A 19,892-nucleotide genomic window follows, 5' to 3' on the forward strand; every position below is an offset into this window, starting at 1 on the left:
TGACTACTGCATGGATTATTTTGTTTCCCCTCACCCCCCAAAAAAACAGCTTTCCACCCTACCAAAAGACAAACCATTCTAGAGTCAGACAGAAGAGCGTGATGCATCAACAGCATGGTCTCATTGGGTATACCACTAGCTATACCATTTGCACTGATATAAGGGTATCAGAGGGGACACAACACAGGGATGTGCTCATTAACAAGGATAGAGCTCACATCCTTCTGCTCTGAATATGCAGGCCCTATGCCCACTTGAGCTAAGAGAGACTCTTCCTTATCTCTAGGAGTATTCCAGGGTATATTCTCTGTGATCCTCAATCATTAGAGAGCTACATGATCACACACTGGTCCAGGTCTGATTTCCTTTCCAGCATGGGCCAGTGGTGCAGTCCACACATTTCCAGTATCAAACAAGGGAAGCAGCAGCATGATCAGCAACACAAAAAATAAACATTTGTACAGCAGCCTTATCCAGACTTACACTGCATGGGCTCTCCAGCTTTTCTTGAACTTCCTGGAATCACCCTGCCCTCTAAATCAACACAGATGCAATTAGTTCCATGACACTGGACTGGCAGGAAGTTTCCTTCCTCAGTACAAGAAGGAATAAACAGGTCGGACCCTGCAGGTTGTCTTTGTTTCAATCTTTGGAGACTTTCCCTTTGCTTCTCACACGCAGTGGGACACCTTGGACGTTTGCCTAACACTCTTGAGCCTCGGACCTCCTTACCTCGCGAGTCCACACACCAGCACGTGCCTGCATAGCACTGAATTTCCTCATACCTCCCCTCCTTGGTGCATGTCGGAACAAACAAATCCATGGGCTGCTCAGTGCAGTCTTGGGACTTGAAAGCTATTTTTACCACCTCACCTAAATCTTCAGCGATGTTTTCAGGGACAGAAATAACATGTTGTAGAAAGGCAAAAAACTCTGGAAGTTCCAGAACAGAAGCAAGAAATTCCACCCCCTTCTGGTTGTCCTGTAAACTAACTGTGCGGCCAAAGCTGTCCACAAGAGGTTGACTCAAATTGAATCTCTCCTTTGATGCTTCCAGTGACATCCCCTTTGCTAGTTCTGCAAAACCTCCTCCGATGTCCATTCCCGTCCCGCCTCCCTGCTGGAAAAACTGGCCAATGCTGAATTTCCCTCTAGTGCCGAGCGCTCCTGTAAAGTTAAACTGGATCAGGTTCTTCAAGAACTTTCCTCCAAACAGATTTTCTTGGAAACGCTTTGGGTTGATGGTGAACTGAAGGGCAACTCGAGCTAATTGTCTTGATGGAAACATCCCTCTGATAGCATCACTGAGGATGGTTTCTAGTGCGAACAGCTGGCTGTCATCCTGCTTTTCTGTGATGGGAGATAGCAACCCAGAGTCTGCAAACAACTCCTTGAAAGAAGAAGGGCAAGAGCTCATAAACCTGGCTGTTTTCTCTGACTTTACATCTGAGGGGTCGAACAAACTATGCTGACTGAAGTGTCCAACGGGTCCATAAAAAAGCCTTGTTAGAGCCTGCTGTCTCACTGAGGCACATGCTCGTTCTTCACCTGAACACAGGAAAACAAAGAGATAAATATTTTGGAATTTGTGATATAGTGTGAACGGTCACATGGCGGGGGGGGGGGGGGAATAACCCCCCAGCAGATGACTCCTTAACCCATGTTCTGAGAGGCTGCTAGGAATGGAAGGGATCTGGGTGGAGGTCTATATATGCCAGACCCAGCCCATCCTGGGGTAGAAGATGAAATACCGGTGAAGACCAGGACTTCAACAGGGCTCAAAAAAGAACTAGATAAATTTATGGAGGTTCAGTCCATCAATGCTTATTAGCCAGGATGGGTAGGAATGGCATCCCTAGCCTCTGTTTGTCAGGGGCTAGAAATCGATGAGAGGAGAGGGACCACTTGATTACTTTTTTCTGTTCACTCCCTCTGGGGCATCTGGCATAGGCCACTGTGGGCAGACAGGATACTGGGCTAGATGGACCTTTGGTCTGACCCAGTATGGCCATTCTTATGTACTGACATACCCCTTTTAAAGTACTTCTACATACTCTCCAGTGCCATTTCTCTCCCCTACCCCGACTCCTTCCCCTGGCAGTGAAGTCATTAGTCATTTGGAGCTGAAAAACCAAGTCACATTAAATGATTATTTCCAGAAACCCCTGGGGCTGGTGAAAATCCCTGGTCTCACAGAATCCCAGAACCCACAGGCATCATTAATGTTCATGGTAGCCTGTTGATGAGGCCGCACAAAGATTAACTATTCTTTCATCTCTAGTTTCTAGGGCAGGTTTGGGCACATGGGTAGGATGGGATAAGTTAGCTTGTACTAACCGTACCCATGTCATACCTGTCCTGTGGATAAACATTTCAGTCCCTTAGGGTACATCTAAACTACATCTCTCTTTTGAAAGAAGGATGTAAATTAGACATATCGAAATTGCAAATGAAGCCGGGATTTGAATTTCCCGTGCTTCATTTGCGTAATTGCGTCACGACGTTCTTTTGAAAAACGCTATTTCGAAAGTGAAACTGCTGTCTAGACGCGGTTCTTTCGAAAAGAAAAGCCTTTTTGGAAAGATCCTGCACAGGCTTTTCTTTTCGAAAGAACCGCAACTAGACAGCAGTTTCACTTTCGAAATAGCGTTTTTCGAAAGAACGTCGTGACGCAATTACGCAAATGAAGCACGGGAAATTCAAATCCCGGTTTCATTTGCAATTTCGATAGGTCTAATTTACATCCCTCTTTTGAAAGAGGGATGTAGTCTAGACATAGCCTTAGGCTATCAGTCCAGCAACTTGCCTGAGATTCTCTGGTCAAGGTCCCTGTGCCAGACTCTTGTTTTGAATTTTTGACCCTTACTCCCATTCATCTTTTTCCATTTGTTGTCCCCCAAGTCATGTGTCCTCAGCTGAGCTGAAGGCATGGGCCGTTAGCTCTGCTGCGATCTGCCCACCACCTCCTAGGATTCCACCAACTGATGGAGGCTCTGTGCTTGGTGTCCCCTTCTGATTCCCTTGAATTCATCCACTAGCCTGCACTCTTCTTCCTGCTTTTGGATTCTCTCCCATAATTAGTTGACCCTTGTCCTTTTGTAGCTCTCCCCTTCCTTATTGTTAGTGGAGGGTCAGCTATGTGTCTTTCTGTCGCGTGACATCCCTGGAGGGATCAAATAGGTCCCACCTTTGACCCACACAAATTCATTCTCCAGAAAGGTCAATAAGAAACAAATGCATGCTTCTTAATTGTTCTCCCCTGCCCCCACTGACGCAAATCACACCAGCATGTAACGAGAAGACAGTTTGCTTTACAAAGCACTACTGCAATAGCAGAAAGTGGTAGTTTTTAAAAAATAATGTGAGGATTGTATTGCACATAGCTTCTAGAACAGAGACTCCCTAAGAATACAACACTGTGAAAATTCCTTTTCAGTGATTAGTTAGTAGAACTTCCAATTTCTCTGCTTAGATTTCCTGAGTCTGCCAATAAAAGCCACGGAGCTGAGTTTCAAGCAGTTTCAAGTTATATCACAAGAGCCCATCAGAAGATCTCAAAGGAGCAGAGAGAAAACAACCAGCCCTGACAGACAAAGAGGCCGCTCAGAGGCTCTCTTGCAATCCCTTTGCTCATGAGCCTTGAAGGCGTGCAAACGTTTTCATTTTACAGTAATCCCATCTTTGCCTAAAGCCTATGGTGATTCTGGATCATGTGTGACCCCCCAGAACAGATTGTTTCGTTAGCTCCATGGCATGACTACGTCTAGTAGACAGACAAATTAACTTTGCCGAAGGCTCCCTGCATTAAGCTTTGGAGCCCCAACCCTCCAGCATAAACCTGAATTTTTGGCATTTCTCTCCAGACTAACGGGTTTTAAACAAATCCTTCACTGCCCCCATCTGACCCCTTTGACACGTTCTGCTGTCATCTTCCACTGTGGGCTCTGTCTTGATGTATTCTTTCCTTAATGAAATCTCCTTCGTTTAATTACATGGCAGCTCAAACACCTCCCCGCTCCTCTTTGCTTTTATGGGATTTGGTAGCCATGATGGCCAAGTAACACAGGGACAGAGATGGGGAAAAAATAGTGAGAGAGAGAGACCTCAGAACCAGTGCTCCCCCTCCAGGCATCAAAATAGAAAAAGAGGGTTAAGCCACAAGTGCAGAATCAACTAACGCTTGCAATTGTGTCACAAATTGGGCATTTTTTCTTCAAGTGCCAGCTCTTGGAATCTCAGTTTCTATTTTAAAACAAATATAACTTTCTAGCTGTCATAATTAGGGAGAAATGCTTGAAAATGTGACCTTGGAAGGCACCAAAATCAGAAGGGCAAATAAAAGGAACCCACCATGTCTTGCTTTTAAAATCTAATGGTTTTTCAGCACCAGATTCACGATTTCTGAATGCCTGGGGTTGCCAAAGCTGCCAAGAGATCTGGCACCACACCTTTTACTTTGGGAACACTCCCACTGGATACAGGCTATAAAAGAGGGGGGTTGAAGTGAGGTCTGTATAGAGGATCATCACCAAGCTGGCTGGACTGGCCTTGATGTCTGTCTGGAGCTGCTCCTGTTTTCTCACAGGGCAGGATATTGTGTAGCTGTGGGGCCAGAGGTGAGAAAGGGGGTAGAGACACAATAGAAGAAGGCAGGAGATTTTGACCATAGCTGGTATTTTGCCCCCAAAACATGGATCTACCAGAAGGATTGGGAAGGACAGAAAATGTGTGTTTGTGCATCTGATGTGAAAATGAGCACCAGGAATTGATTACTCTACTGCTTCAATACGTACCACAAAATGGGAGCTGCCCGTGCCTCCTTGTTCCTTGGAGCTCCTGCCCCTTAAGGTCCACGCACCAGCATGACCCTCCCTGCTCGCACTGCACTGGTGCATAGTTCCCGTTATCTTCACAAGATGGGCTATAAGCCTGTCTGAACCGCATGGCTGCAGACCTCTCAACCTCGCATTTAGAGGGGCCTGGAAGAGAAATGTTGCTGGGTAGGAGGAAACCTGTTCAGTATTGGAGCAAATCTTCAGTCAGGCCTGGTTCAGTCTGCTCTGAATAACTACAAGGAGTCCTGTGGCACCTTATAGACTAACAGATGTATTGGAGCATAAGCTTTAATGGGCAAAGACCCACTACGTCTGATGCATGTAGTGTAAATATCCAGAGGCAGGTATAAATATGCAGGCCAGAATCAGGCTAAAGATAACGAGGTTAATTCAATTAGGGAGGATGAGGCCCACTTCTACCAGCTGATCTGGAGATGTGAATACCGAGAGAGTAGCTTATGCTCCAATACATCTGTTAGTCTATAAGGTGCTACAGGACTCCTTGTCACTTTTGTAAATCCAGACTAACACGGCTACCCCTCTGATATCTGAATAACTAACTGATGATTTTTCAGGGACAGTCCCAAAAGCTCAGGGTTTTTTTAGGGTGAGAATTCACTCCTCAATATAAACCATAGAGATTAAAACATCAACATGCTTTTCAGCCATGCAGAGCTGTTGCGCAATTTCAAAGCAGTCATTTCTCATTCAACGGACCAGGATTCAGGCCTACCTAAGCGCTTGCTCTTTTTAAGTGGATTTAGTGGCAATGAATGGTGCCAAGTGGACAGACAATGGAAAAGTCTCTCTTTGTCCATGCAATGGGTATAGCACAGGCAAAGGCAATGTGAGTCATGCTCTCACAGTCTCACCTTAGCACTGGTACTATCTTAGCACATGTGATGAAGCCTCTCTCGAGTGCCACGGTGTCCAACCAGTTCTGAAGCAGCAGCCACTATAGCGGTTACTACTATAGTGAACAAACCACATTATTCTGAAAATGTAAATAATTTGGTGAGCCAACTAGCCACACTCAATGGGCCAAACAGCCACCCGTGGCTAATGGCTACCATGTTGGACACCAACTCTAGTGGCTGTTACAGTGGAAGAGGCACTGAGAGTCTGAGCTTGGTTCATAGAAGACAACTGTATTGTCTGAATATATGCAGTCAGGGTCTATTTCTCAGTGCTATCCATGGGAGAGGCAGGGGGAAATTCCTTCCTGACCCCAAGAGTGATCAGCTACCCCTGAAAACATGAAAGACCAATGATTTCCATGTAGCTGAAGGAACACCTGACTGTCCCTACTTCAGTATTCAGGCTTTCCTTACTCCCCCACTACGCCTGGTGTGCAGAGCCCCAGTGAAAGGGGGCCAGCTCTTTATTGCAAGTTGTAGCAGCTTGTGGCTTTTAGCTCTGGAGGCTCCTGCTTCAGTCCCCAGTGTGCCAGCCAAGAGCATGGCAAGGGTATTTGCATACCAGAATTCTTGCATCACCCATAGGACTCCAGTCCAGTGCTCCAGGTTGAACCTCCTTGGGTCTGGCACCCACGGAACCTGACTGAGCCCAGATGAAGGACTTTTCCGGACCAGGGGAGGCCATTTCAGGACCCCTCCCCAGATACCCCTCTCCCAGCTTCCAAGCTCTCCTTGCAAGCCAGCTGCACACCGTGCGCCCTCTCTCATACCTCAGCTAAGCCACACGCCAGCTCCCTGCTCCCCCACTTTGCAGCCCAGCTGAGCCACAGCCCGGCTCCCGCTCACAGCCCTGCTGAGCTGTGCACCAGTTCCCGGTCTCTCACCCCCTATAGTGAGCCGAGACTCTCTGGCCCTGGAACATCCACGGTCATGCCGGACCACGGATGTTGCCAGACCAGAGAACCCCAGATTTTAGAGGTGCAACCTGTACTTACATCTGAACCTGCCAGAGGTTGCTAGCTGCACCCCCAGAAACCGTCTCTGCAGAATCCGATAGAGGCTGGTCTCAGTAAACGTGTGGGCAGGTTGCAACGTGGTGAAAACTGTATCATAAACTTCCTCAAGCAGCAATTCCAAGCCTGTGAGAGAAGAGAGCTTTTCAGCCCACAGTGGCATTTGAGAGAGAGAGAGGCTTCATCTGCCATCCATACACATCTGAGAGGTGACAGAAATGGGCGCTTCCTGCCAGCCAAACCCCAACTCCTCCATGACTTGAACTGTGAGGTTAGATGATGGGCATTTGCTCACACAAGTAGTTCCATGGACCTAAAGAACCAGTTTTCAAAAGATGGGTCATGACCCAGTACTGGGTTGCGGAATGTCAGGCATTGGGTCTCGTTGCTGCAGGGGGATCGATTGGTGAGGGTGCTATAGCAAGTTTCCTGCCTGTCCTGGCACTGCAGACTGCGCTGTGCCCCAAAAGCAGCCAGCAGCAGGCCCAGCCCCTAGGTTCGGGGAGTGGGGGGGAGCACAAAGGGCTCTGCATACTGCCTCCGCCCTGAGCATTAGCTTTGCACTCCCATTGGCTAGAACCTGCTGCGGGGGCACAGCATGGTCTGCGGTGCCAGGAAGCTGCCTTAGCACCCTCGCTGCACCGCTGACTGGGAGCCACTCAAGATAAGCCCCGCCTGCCCCAGCCCTGATCCTCCCCAAAGCTGGAGTCCCCTCATCCTCAGCTCCACCCCAGAGTCCATACGTTAGTCAAATTATGGGGGGTTGCAGGCATCAACTATTTTCTTCAACTGAATTGTGAGGGGAAAAACAAGTTTGAAAACCACTGTCCAAAAGGAGACTGTGTGTGTGAGTAAGTGCCTATCTAAATGCGTAAGGGCTGCATGATCTCTGCCCTAAGACTGTCAGGGGCTGGGTTGAGCTGGTTTATGATGACTAAGCAAGCTCTGACAGTACACAGGTGAGTGGACAGTCTAAGAATCCTAAAAATGTAGGGCTGGGAGGAACCTCCAGAGGTCATATAGTCCATATCCCACCCTGAGGCAGGATCAAGTAAATCTAGACCATCCTTGACAGGTGATGGGGATTCCACAACCTCCTTTAGAAGCCTACTCCAGTGTTTAATGACACAGTATGAACTTTTCCCCTAATGTCTAATAATTTTACCTCAGTATCCCATGTTGAAGATCCTGGGTGGCTGGCGAAGGCTGGGCTGGGGGAGGCAAGCCCCCAGCCCCATCCCTTCTGCTAAGGCCCCACCCCTTCCCCGCCTCTGACGGGGAGGTAGGACAGCGCGCCCCCCTCCCAACCATGGGGAGAGGAGGAGAGGGGGCGGACATGCACTTGCCCCAGCCTCCCTAGCCCTGTGGAGGGAGGAGGGCAGAGGGCGCATAGCATGGTCCCAGCCTCCCCAACCCCAGAGAAGGGCGCACCAGCTTCGGGGACAGGGGAGGGTGGGGGAGGAGGGCACACCACATGGCCCAGCCCAGCCTCTCAAGCCCCGGAGCACAGTGGGAAGGAGGAGGGTGCACCATGTAGCCCGGCTCAGCCTGTCCAGCCCCGGAGCTCCAGGGAAGGGAGGAGGGCATGCCATGTGGTACGGCCCAGCCTCTCCAGCCCCAGAGCACCGGGAGGGCGAGTGCTGGGGGCAGCAACACTCTGACCCCCTACAGAAGATGTTCTGGGGAGCGGAGTGTGGGTGGGGCGATGCCTGGCAGTTTGCCTCGCGTACCAGATGCCCATGCTGAAGATCAAGCTGATTATGCCTTGCCATACTTCACTGGAAAAAGAGAACAGTTGATCACTGGGGTTTGGGGCAGAAAGCCCAGGGCCCCAAGCCCTGCCACTCAGGGCAGAAGCCAAAACCTGAGCGACTTAGCTTTCGAGGGCCCCCTTGTGTTGTGGGGAGCTAGGCAATTTCCCTGCTTGCTACCTCTTAATGCTGACCCTGGGTTTGATATGCAGAAAATCAGTTGTTGTGGGATAGGTGGCCCATGGCGTTTTACAGCATGTTGGGTGGGGTGGGGATCTCAGAGAGGAAAAGGTTGAGAACTCCTGCTGTACAGCGAAGGGAGTTGTTCCATTTTGTGCCGCTCTGCTGAGATTGCTAACGAGACTGCCTCTTGCATTGGTGGCTTTCTGATATGCAACCATCCCAGTAGGAACTGGATTACTGACAGAAGGGACTTGACAATTGGAAAATAACTTTTGATCACAACTCTAAACAAACAAAAGGAAGGTCTTCTTCACTCAGCGCACAGTCAACCTGTGGAACTCCTTGCCAGAGGATGTGGTGAAGGCTAGGACTTTAACAGGGTTCAAAAAGAGCTAGATAGATTAATGGAGCTTAGGTCCATCAATGGCTATTATCCAGGATGGGTAGGAATGGTGTCCCTAGCCTCTGTTTGTCTGGAAATGGGTGACAGGAGAGGGATCACATGAGATTACCTATTGTGTTCCCTCCCTCTGGGGTATCTGGCATTGGCCACTGTCGGCAGACAGCATACTGGGCTAGAGGGACCACTGGTCTGACCCAGTACGGCCGTTCTTATGTTCTCAACTGGGGTGGGGAATTCAACTGAGGGAGATGCAAACTGGGCTAGCCAATGCAAACAATGATGACAAAGAGGGTCAGACCTCAATGAGATAATTAGTTACCCCCACCCTTAAGAGACCTTGGCACAGATCCATATCTGGTACAATCAGCTGCTGTGCCGGCTCACAGATGACTCAAGCCCAGCCCTTTGCTTTCTCACTGAAATGAAGCTGTGGCCCTGGCATTGGTTCATTATCTGGCTTTCTCTGGGGAATTCTGAGTCAAACTGCTAAGACAGAACAGATTTTGGAAAGCACTTACCCGTCTCTGCTAATTCCCGCCCCAGACTGTCAGCGCAATAGCAGTACCCAGACACCTCCGGGAACATGCTTCTGAAGGAGCTAAATGTCTGGAAAGCATCTGGGAACCTAAAAGGAAAAGCACTGGATTATGAACGGAGAGTTTGTAGTGAGTCTTTGACAGTAACAAAGAAATCTTCTTCCCCAAACTCCCACTGCAGGGATCATAGCTCAAAGGCATTATGGCACTTCTCAGAGTAGTTACGTCAACCTTATTCCACCGTGATTGAAATGTCAGCATTTTCTTTTATTAACAAAGCCTGAGGCTATAGGGCAATGTGTCCTGGCTCCTCACGGATCAGGATCAGTCCAAGATTTGCCTTGATCACTATGTGCTACAAGAGTTTATACTAGTGTTTCTTCCAAAAAGGAGCCTAAGTATCATTGTCCTGGATAACAGAACCCAACAATTAAGCAATCAAAGGGTAACAAGATGATTTCTCAGACAGATTTCAGATCATTTTTAGTCTTCTTATTAGTACCTAATGTACAACAAGGATGAAGGTGGCAGAAGTGTTGACAGATAATTTTGGATCCTGGTCCAACCTTGGAAAGTGCAGAAAAAATGGTAAAATATGTGTCAGTGTGACTAATGTAATTACAAATGCACACTCATGAGCAGTTTTGCACAAAGCCACACAAAATGGCAGAAAGCCTAGACACAGAGGTTGTTCTCTCCCCTCCATCTGCTTTCTTCACTGAATTAAGCGTGGAACAGCAGATAAAAACTAGCACTAAACTGTCACATTATGAAAACATGGGTCAATGGATTAAAAGAAAACTTTATTTTTTTAAACATATTACAAGTGAGACAGTCTTATTTCTGGAGATCAAAGGAGCCTGGGATTCTTTTAACATATTCTAGCAGTGACAATAGCTAGATTCCAGCAAAGGAATGTTTTCAGAAGGAAACTTAAAGTCAGAGTTGAACAAAACATAATTGGTGTGATTTTAATTGAGAGAGATGTCAGGGTTTCTTCAAGCAAATAGAAATAAAACATTCTAGATTTAGGCATTACACCAGAAGAAACAGTTTCCCCAAGTTTTCATACAATAAAATTACCATCATACATATATATGCTTCTATGCCTAAATGTGATTTAAGCACAAAGATCCCAGCTGTGTGCAGTTGGGTGGTAAAATCCAGCAAAGCACTGAGAAATTCACAACCAAATAAGTAAAGAGAATCAAATACTCTAGTCAGGCTTTTCAACAACGAAGGAGACTTTTAAAAGCAGAAATAACGTATTACATGGCTTGACATGGCTTGATGACTAGCTGGCAGTCTGCAGCACACAGAATGCCCCAGGGATCCGCCCTGGAGCTAGTTTTGTTCAACATCTTTGTTAATGACCTGGACTGATAGGACAGGCTGTACCATTAACAATTTTGTGAATGACACTAAGATTGGGGGAAAGATAAATAGACTGGAGGATAGGGGTAGGGTTCAGAGTGACCTAGACAAATTGGAGGATTGGAGGAAAAAGAAATCTAATGAGGTTCAAGAAGGACAAGTGAATCCTGCACTTAGGAAAGAAGCATTCTATGCAAGAAACAAGACTACCAGCTGGGGACAGACTGGCTAAGTGGCAGTTTTCCAGAAAAGGACCTAGGGGTTACAGCAGAGGAGAGACTGGATATGAGTCAACAATGTGCCCTTCTTGTCAAGAAGGCTAATGGCATATTGAGCTGTATTAGTAGAAGCACTGCTAACAGATCGAAGGAAATGATTATACCCCCTTATTCAGCATTGATGAGGCCACATCTGGAGTACTGCATCCAATTTTGGGCCCTCCGCTACAAAGAGGATGTAGACAAATTGGAGAGAGTCAAGTGGAGGCAACAAAAATGATTTGGGGAAAGGTTGAGGGAATTGGGCTTATTTAGTCTGCAGAAGAGAAGAATGAGGGAGGATTTGATAGTAGCCTTCAATTATTGGAAGGAGGGTTCTAAAAGAGGATGGAGTAGACTATTCTCAGTGGTAACAGATGACAGACCAAGAAGGAATGATCTCAAGCTCAAGTTGGGACATCCAGTTGGATATAAGGAAAAACTATTTCACTAGGAGGGTGAAGTACTGGACTGGGTGGTCTAGGGAGGTGGCTGATAGCCTTAAAAACCCCTAAGGTAGGTTAAGTTTTACAAACCCTCTTGTTGGGATGATTTAATTGGGTTGGTCCTGCTTTGAGCAGGGGGTGGGTCTATAGGATTTCCCAAGGTCTCTTCCAAGCCTAATCTTCTACTATTCAATACCCTTGGATACCATGGTGATTTGTGCTGTATAAAAACCTGAAACTGGGTTGACAGATATTGGACTGAATCTCGTGATATAGATTAGGGTTATTGCACAAAGGCAGTTTGAAGCTCCTATTTGTACTTCCCTGGTCCTACTGCACCTTTATAAAGAGCTGCCCACCCATGCAATAGCTTGGTATAGCAAACTCGGGGCTGCTCTCACACACACCAGGCTGCAACATTCCCAAGAGGTAAAAAAAATATAGCCAAGTATCACTCTGGGTATGTCTAGACTACAGGGTTTTGTCGACAAAAGTGGGCTTTTGTCGACAAAACTATACCTGCGTCTACGCTACCACCACGTTCTGTCGACAGTATGTCAACAAAACACGGCAGTTTTGTCGACGGCGGTAAACCTCATTCTACAAGGAATAATGCCGTTTTTCGATAGTACTCTGTTGAAAAAAGGCGCTATTGCATGCAAACTGCTTTTTTGAAAAAGAGCATCTAAACTCTTTCAAAAAAGTGGCTTGCTTTGTTGACAGTACTGGTTATAGTCTAGATGCTCTTTTTCAACAGAAGCTTTGTTGACAGTTTCTGTCGACAAAGCCTCTGTTGAAAAAGGCGTGCAGTCTAGACCTACCCTCTGGCATAGGGCTGTCCTGGCTGTGCTTCCAGAAGTGAGATCAGAGGAAGGATGTCAGAGCCCTTATGTCAACTTCACACCACAGATACTGAGACTCTGGAATAATCCTCCCTGGACTGGTTAAATCATCTTTGAGGAGACTGTACAGTGGTGCTGCTGCCACTCTCCAAATTGTATTCTGTACATTAACAACCAGATAACACAGAGAAGCAGAACCTCTATGGAGCTAGTTACAGTGACAATTGACAGGAAGCTGAGAGATCTGCCCAGAATCTTTATTGTAGAGCAGGGATGGGCAATAATTTTTGATGGGAGGGACACTCCAAGATTTTGGTAAGTGGTCAAGGGTCACTCTTTTCTATGGAGGGGATAGAGAGTCTGGGATGGAGGCTAGGTGCAGAAAGGAGCTCAGGTTAGGGTACCAGTGTGCAGGAGAGATTATGGGGTGTGAGAGGAAGTTTGGGTGAAGGAGGGGGTTGTGACCTTGGGCAGGGTACTGGGGTGCAGGGTCTAGGAGGGAATATGGGTGCAGAAGAGGATTCTGGCCTCGAGGAGGAGTATAGCAGGGGGTGCAGGGTCTGGGAGGAGTTGTGACCTGGGGACAGGGGGTAGAGAGGTATTGAGTGGTGACCTGGAGCAGGAAGGGGCAGGGAGTTGGGGTGTGGGACGGGCATGGGGTGCCAGTGGGAGGCACTTACCTATGCAATTACCAGCCAGCAGCCCAATGGGACACTGAGCCCCAGAGCTCACAGCAGCTACTCCATGTGTGTGTCTGCGCCGCACACATGAGGGGGAATCAACAAACACTGCCCCTTCCCCCAGGAAAATCTCTCAGCTCCCATTGGCTGGTTCTGGAAAATGGGAGCTAAGAGTTTGTGATGGGGGCAAGGGCAGCCAGTGGAAACCAGCCAATGGGAGCTGAATGATTGTGCTGGGAGGTGGGACAGTGTGCAAAAGTTCCCCCACCCCCTGCACAGAGAGGCAGGTGGAGCAGGGCGCTCTGTGTCTGAGGGTTTTGGCAGGGTGGCCGCAGGCCAGACTAAAAGGCTTGGTGGGCCATGTCTTGCTAAGGAGTTGCTCCTCTTAATGAGGTAAACACAATAAAACACCAATAAAACTGACTGTTCTAGCTATTACACAGCAGAGCCCCCTTCGTCACATCGAATTGGGACTGGGGCCAGATCAGATCATCCAAAATATAGATAATCAGGAGAATGGGGACGTGTGAGGCTGCTGCGCCATCTAGTGGCTACAGGAGGAATAGGCTGCTCCTGGCCCTGTATGTACTGGTTGTTGGGTTAACATGGAAAGCCGCTGGGCGGGCCGAAGAGAAATGCTTGTTGGGCTGAATCCAGACATCTTATTTTTCACTTGCCAAAATAGCCTCCTCTGATATAGTGACAAAGTTAGCACCAGGCACTTGGCCTGCCTCATAGTGCTTTTATTTCTGTTTAAATTAAAGACCACAATTCAAAATAAGATTCACATTTAAATTAGATTCTCACCACTGGATCCAGCTTCAGCCAGAAGTGATGCTTTTAGGATTACTTTACTGCCCTCTGGTGGAAAGAGACAAGCAAGTCATAACTAAGGCTAGGATTGAGCCATGGATATTATTAGCAAAAGTCAGGGACAGGTCACGGGCAATAAAGAACAATGTATGGAAGCCCGTGACCTGTCCATGACCTTTACTAAAGATACCCATGGTAAAACGGGAAGGGACTGAGCAGCTGAGGAGTAGCTGGGAGCTCTGGGGGCTCCGAGCTCCAGGGTCTCCCTACCCCTGTGGTGGAGGGAAGCTGGATGACTCTTCCTGCCATCGCTGCAGTGGGGAGCTACCAGGGTCCCCTGCCCTCCCACAGAGGTGGCTGGGTGCTGCAAGGGTCCCTCTGCTCCTTGGTAGTCCCCCTTGCCTATAGCAGTGAGGAGGTGCCCCACGACAGCTGGTGGGGAGCTACAGGGGTCCCCCTGCCTCCCCATGACTGGCTAGGAGCTGCAGGGTATCCCTACATCTGTGGTGCCCGAGAGCATGGGGATCCACTGCCTCAGGCAAGTGGGGTACTTCACAACTCCCTGCTACTGTTTGAGGTGGCAGGAATTTGTAGCTCTCAGCCGATCAGGCTGAAGTCCTCCAGCTCAACATTATTTTGCAATAAAGGCTGGCAGTGTAGACGCGCTCTTTGTCTTTTCAAAATAACATCAGTTATTCCGAAATAACGCTGCTGTATAGATGAACCCCCATGGCTGCACTGTCCTATCACATAGCCTCACCACCGTGGGTGCAAGAATCTCCACTTTACCACCCCCAGAGCTGAAACAGCCTCCTCGTATGTCTCTGCTGCACAGACTCTGCATCCTCTTTTACCCAACCCTTTTAATTTCTCTCTCCACTGCTCTTAGCTAGCTCGTTCACCATGTTGTTTCATTCTGTATGGCATGGGTTGCCTTCTATAACAGACCCTGTACGAAAGACAATCATACTGAAATAGTAGAGAATGCAGAAGGACACTGGTTCCATTGCTTAAGGGGCTGATGAGTGAGCTCTGGTTTTTAAAACACAAACTACTACTGAGCAAACTAACATGTTTATTTGCTAAGCTCTTCACCTGACAACCGCCAGACGGACACAAACACCCACATGAGGTTAGTGTAGGCTACAATTTGAATGTGCACGAGATAAAGACTTACAGAGGTCTGCAGAATTGTCACTCAGTTGCAGAAAGGTTTGCTCCTACCTGTTGTAACTGTGAACAAGATCAAAGACCATCATGTCTGTCATGTTGACAAATTTGCACTGGACAGGCAAAAATTCTCCATCCGCAGAGCACTGCGGTGGGCTCCTTTCCCCAACCCCATGCAGAATGCGACGGTCTCGGATCTCACAGCTCCCTGGGCCTGATGGAAGACAAGTATGCAGTCTCATGAATTCACCTTCCCAGGAGTGCTTGAAAGCAAAAACACACAGATCATAGATTCCAAGGCTGGAACCGTGATCAGGCCGAGTAATCTCATCTACAACATAGGCCATAGAACATCCCCCAAATAATTCTGAAAGCAGATCTTTTAGAAAAAAGACTTAAAATTAATTTTAAAATAGTGATGGAAACGTACCACGACCCTGGTAAATTGCTCCAATGGTTGATTACTCTCACTGTTAAGAATTTAAGCCTTATTTCCAGTCTGAATGTGCCTAGATTCAATTTCCAGACAGCAGATCATGTTCTACCTTTCTCTACTAGACTGAAGAGCCCATTATTAAACATTTGTTCCCCGTGTAGGTACTTAGAGACTTACAGTAACCGAGTCACCCTTTCATCTCTATGCTAAGCAAAATAGATTAGGCTCATTGTGTCTGCTATTCAGTCCTTTCTAATCTTAATTGTGGATACTTGGACTGGACACTGTATTCCAGCAGTGGCTGCACCAGTGCCAAACAGACAGATAAAATAACCCTTTCTCTGACTCAAGGATCACATTAGCACTTTTAACCAAAGCGTAACACTGGGAACTCATGTCCCGTCCCACCCAAACTCTTCCAGAGTCACTGCTCCCCAGGATAGAACCCTCCTCCCCCGTATGAGCCAAAAGGGGTGCTGGGCCACTGGGCCAAGTGTGGGGGATGAGACTCTGCACTCCTAGAAGGGGTGGACCTTAGACGGAAAGAGCAGGGCTGGAGCTAGTCTCCCCCCCCATACACCAGCCCCTCCAGCAATGATTTACATAACACAGAGCTCTGGCCACCACCACTGGTGCAGAAGCAACAGCAGATGGGAGCCCTGGGCCCTTTTGAATCACTGGGCCCTAGGGCTGATATAGAGGCAGCAGCGCAGGCGGGGGAGATGGGGGCTGCCTCTAAGCATGCACATTAACTGATGAGTCCAGACTCATCAGTTGACAGTGAACACAGGTACATGTTCACATCCCTAATGTGTGCCACGTTAATTTTATTTGTTCTGTTTTTTAATTATGTTATGCTGTACATCAACTGTCATACAGGAATATAAGTATATTACATAAAAACTAGTACTTATCAACCAAACTTGTAATCTCATCAAAAAGGATACCAAGTTACTTTGACAGGATCTATTTTCCATAAATCCTGCTGCTTGTCATTAATCATATTCACCTCTGTTAATTCTTTTTTAATCAAGTCATATCAGCTGCTTCATTATCTTGCCTGGGACAGATGTTAGGCCTATAATTACAAGGGTCATTCCATTTACCCTGTTGAAATATTGGCACAGTATTAACCTTGTTTCAGTATTCTTAAACTTCCCAGGTGTATTCATAATCAAGGTCAATGGTCCTCAGACAGCTCTTTTAAAACTCTTGGATGCAGGTTATCTGGTCCTGCTGATTTAAAACTGTTTAATTTTAGTAGTTGCTGCTTAACCTCCCACCAATATTTAACAGAATGGAAAGAATGCCACTATCACCCCATGATTTTGGAAAGGCAACCCTGACATTTCCTGGCAGCCAAGCTTATCACTCTCAAGGTTTTTATTTCCCTTCCTCCAAGCATGAAACCAAATCCACATTTTGCTGAACTGTACTTACATCGTGTTGGCTTCCCTATCTGCCTCGTGCCGTAAATCTCCATCCCTTCAGAGTCCACACACCAGCATTGCCCTGGCACCACATCACACTGCACCGGGTCAAACTCCCCCGAATTCAAGCACTGTGGGACGTAGGAGATGCTGCTGCTGTTGACGTAGTGACTTACCAAGATCTGTTGTTTTTGGAGCTGACAGAAGGATAAACCTGTAATACCAAAGAGGCCTCATTAGTGAAAGGTGAGGGCTGGGCACAAAACCATTTATTTTTCTAGAGGACATTTGAGTTTACTCTGGGCCACATCCAGACCATGAATTTATTCTGTTCAGTCAGGTTTCAGAAACACTGGGCTAGCCCAAAGGAATGTTTTAATCCAACTGTAGTGATCAGTGCAGAAATTGTTGCCTTGTCTTGTTACTTTGTTGTAACTGATTAGAGCAGCAGGGGTGGGCAAGAGGCAGCTAGCTGGCCACATCCAACCCACCAGGCCACCAGACCCAGCCCGGAGCCACCTTGCCGGCACCCTTACTACACAGCAGCTACAGCCACTTTAAACAGCAGGCTGCTAATTGCCATGCAGTCTGGGCAGGGAGGAGAAAGCTTCCCACAGTGTCCCTGCCCCTAGCAAAATCTCTCCGTTCCCATTGGCAGAGGCAGCAAATGACATTTCCGCCCTCCCTCCCTGTGCTGGAGCGGAGCCACATGGAGCAGATGCCCAGCACACAGTCAAGGAGTCTGCAGAGCTTCTGGCTGGGGGCCACCTAGGTAAGTGCCTCCCAGTCAGAGCCTGCTTCTGGCACCCCATCCCCTCTCCCCCACAACTACCTGCCGCAGGCCATCACCCATACCCTCTGAATCCCCTCTCCCCACCTCTTCCAGGTCACAACTCCCTCCCAGACCCTGCACCCCCATCCTCTCCTACACCCCTTCTCCAGGCCAGAATCCGTACCTGCACTCATATCCCTTCCTAATCCTGCACGTCACCACCAAAACCCTCTGAACCCCTTCCCCCAGGTCACAACTGCCTCACAGACTCTGAACTCCCTCCCACACCCCTTCTACAGGCCAGAATCCTCTCCTGCACCCATAACCCCTTCTGGACCCTTTACCCCAAGCCCCTGCACCAGATCATAACCCCATCCTTAACCCAAACTCCCTCCTGCACCCCAGTCCTCTATCCCAAGCTCCCTTCTGCATCCCACTCACTGTCCCAGACCCCGCACATGCTCCACAGAAGTGCGGCCGTTGACCGCTTACCAAAATCTTAGAGTGCCCCTCCCCCCATTAAAAATAATTGCCCACCCCTGGATTAGAGGAAGATGGGCTAGTAGAAATTATGACCTCTCAGTGTGTTGGAATTGTTGTTTACAGTGTGCAAAGGAATCCCTGTGATTCTGTAAGCAATTACAAGTATTACAATATGCTGCAAGCTATCAAGTATCCTCAGTGAGGAAAGGCTCAAAGTACTTTACACACTCTGCAAAAAAATTAGGACCCTGCCTCAAAGAGCTTGCAATCTAACTTTCTTTGAGTGCTCACCAGAGATTGAAGGTTCCTGGTTCCAAGGGCTTTGCAATGTAATAGGATGATCTTGCACTGAGTCGCAGCTCATCCCTTGATTATACAGGCGAGCCCTGCACTGACAACCTAATTGGTTCCTGGAGAACCATTGTAAGTTGAGCTCTTATTTCCCATAGGCGCAATGTTATAAATGGGGGTCCCATTCCTGGCCTGCTTTGCCTCCTGGGAATTGCAGTCTCCAGCATGCCGGGCCCAGAGCTAGTCACGGGCTATGCTGACTGGTAGGCGGCTCTACGTCTCCTGGAGCCAGCGGCATGGCACAAACTGCGCCCAGAGCCAGCCAGGGCTGCGGGCAACTGGCTGACCCTGTGGCTCATTGTGCAGGTGGGCTTGAGAGGCCATGCTGAGCCGGAGCAGGGCGGTCGTAAATGCGTTGGGTTGTAGGTCGGGCAGTCGTAAGTCAGGGGTTGCCTGTACTGGGATAACTTACACGAGAAGGGACTGCTAAAGTGAGTAAGATTTGCATGATCAGGACCTGAATAACGCAAAGCACTTTCACAGAGAAAAATTATTGCTCTGTCAATGGCCAAAATCCACTTGATTTCAGCGGGGATGTAAATGGTACTTTTTTTTTTTTTTTTTTACCACCACCCCTGAAAAAAGTGATGACTTCTGACTTACAGGCTATGGGAACTCCAGTCTGTTTAGTGCCCGATACCTCAATACCATTGGCATCTACACACCAGCAGGAGCGGCCATTTGTATCACACTGCACAGTCCTGGGGGAGGAAGACACACAATATCACTTTCTATTGGCAACAGAACTGTCTATCAATATGAAACAAATTGTCAACAATGGGATGGTCACAGGACAAACAGCAATGTGAGAACACAGCAATGACGTCATTCTAGCATTGGCTTCTAGGCTATCCTGCTTTAATTTGGGGGGAGTCTCTTTCTCATAGGGTCCCTACAGTCTTCATTCAGCACATGGCAGGAGGATCCCTAGCTGTTTATCAGATCTACAATATGTTCATTTAGAGAGAGGCCCAAAGTGCCCCAAATAGTGGGAAAGCTTCAATTCATTTTTTCCCATTAATTCTTCCTTTTTAATTACAGGCTTTTCCATCATTCTAGTATCTAAGCACCACACACACATTAATGACTTTATCCTAGCAACATCTGTGAGGTTAGAGTGTGTTGTTATCCTGGCGGGGGGGGGGGGGGGGGAGGGGGAGGGCGGAAGGGGATGGGGAACAGAAAGACAGAGATTAAGGC

General features: G+C 47.9%; 1 protein-coding gene across 2 annotated transcripts in view; it reads right to left on the minus strand.

Annotated features, from left to right (window-relative positions):
- Positions 1–19,892, minus strand: part of TG (thyroglobulin) — a 191,930-nt gene that overhangs the window by 169,055 nt on the left and 2,983 nt on the right. For both annotated transcript variants that reach the window (XM_075920103.2, XM_075920102.2), the window contains 7 exons: positions 19,296–19,393; positions 17,097–17,300; positions 15,275–15,434; positions 9,621–9,727; positions 6,748–6,891; positions 4,794–4,979; positions 484–1,548 (listed from right to left, as the gene is read on the minus strand). In XM_075920103.2, the coding sequence (XP_075776218.2) occupies positions 484–1,548; positions 4,794–4,979; positions 6,748–6,891; positions 9,621–9,727; positions 15,275–15,434; positions 17,097–17,300; positions 19,296–19,393 (1,964 nt within the window). The remainder of the gene's footprint in view (positions 1–483; positions 1,549–4,793; positions 4,980–6,747; positions 6,892–9,620; positions 9,728–15,274; positions 15,435–17,096; positions 17,301–19,295; positions 19,394–19,892) is intronic.

This window comes from Pelodiscus sinensis, chromosome 2 (assembly GCF_052426305.1).
Source record: "Pelodiscus sinensis isolate ZL-2025 chromosome 2, ASM5242630v1, whole genome shotgun sequence".
Classification (NCBI taxonomy): Eukaryota; Metazoa; Chordata; order Testudines; family Trionychidae; genus Pelodiscus; species Pelodiscus sinensis.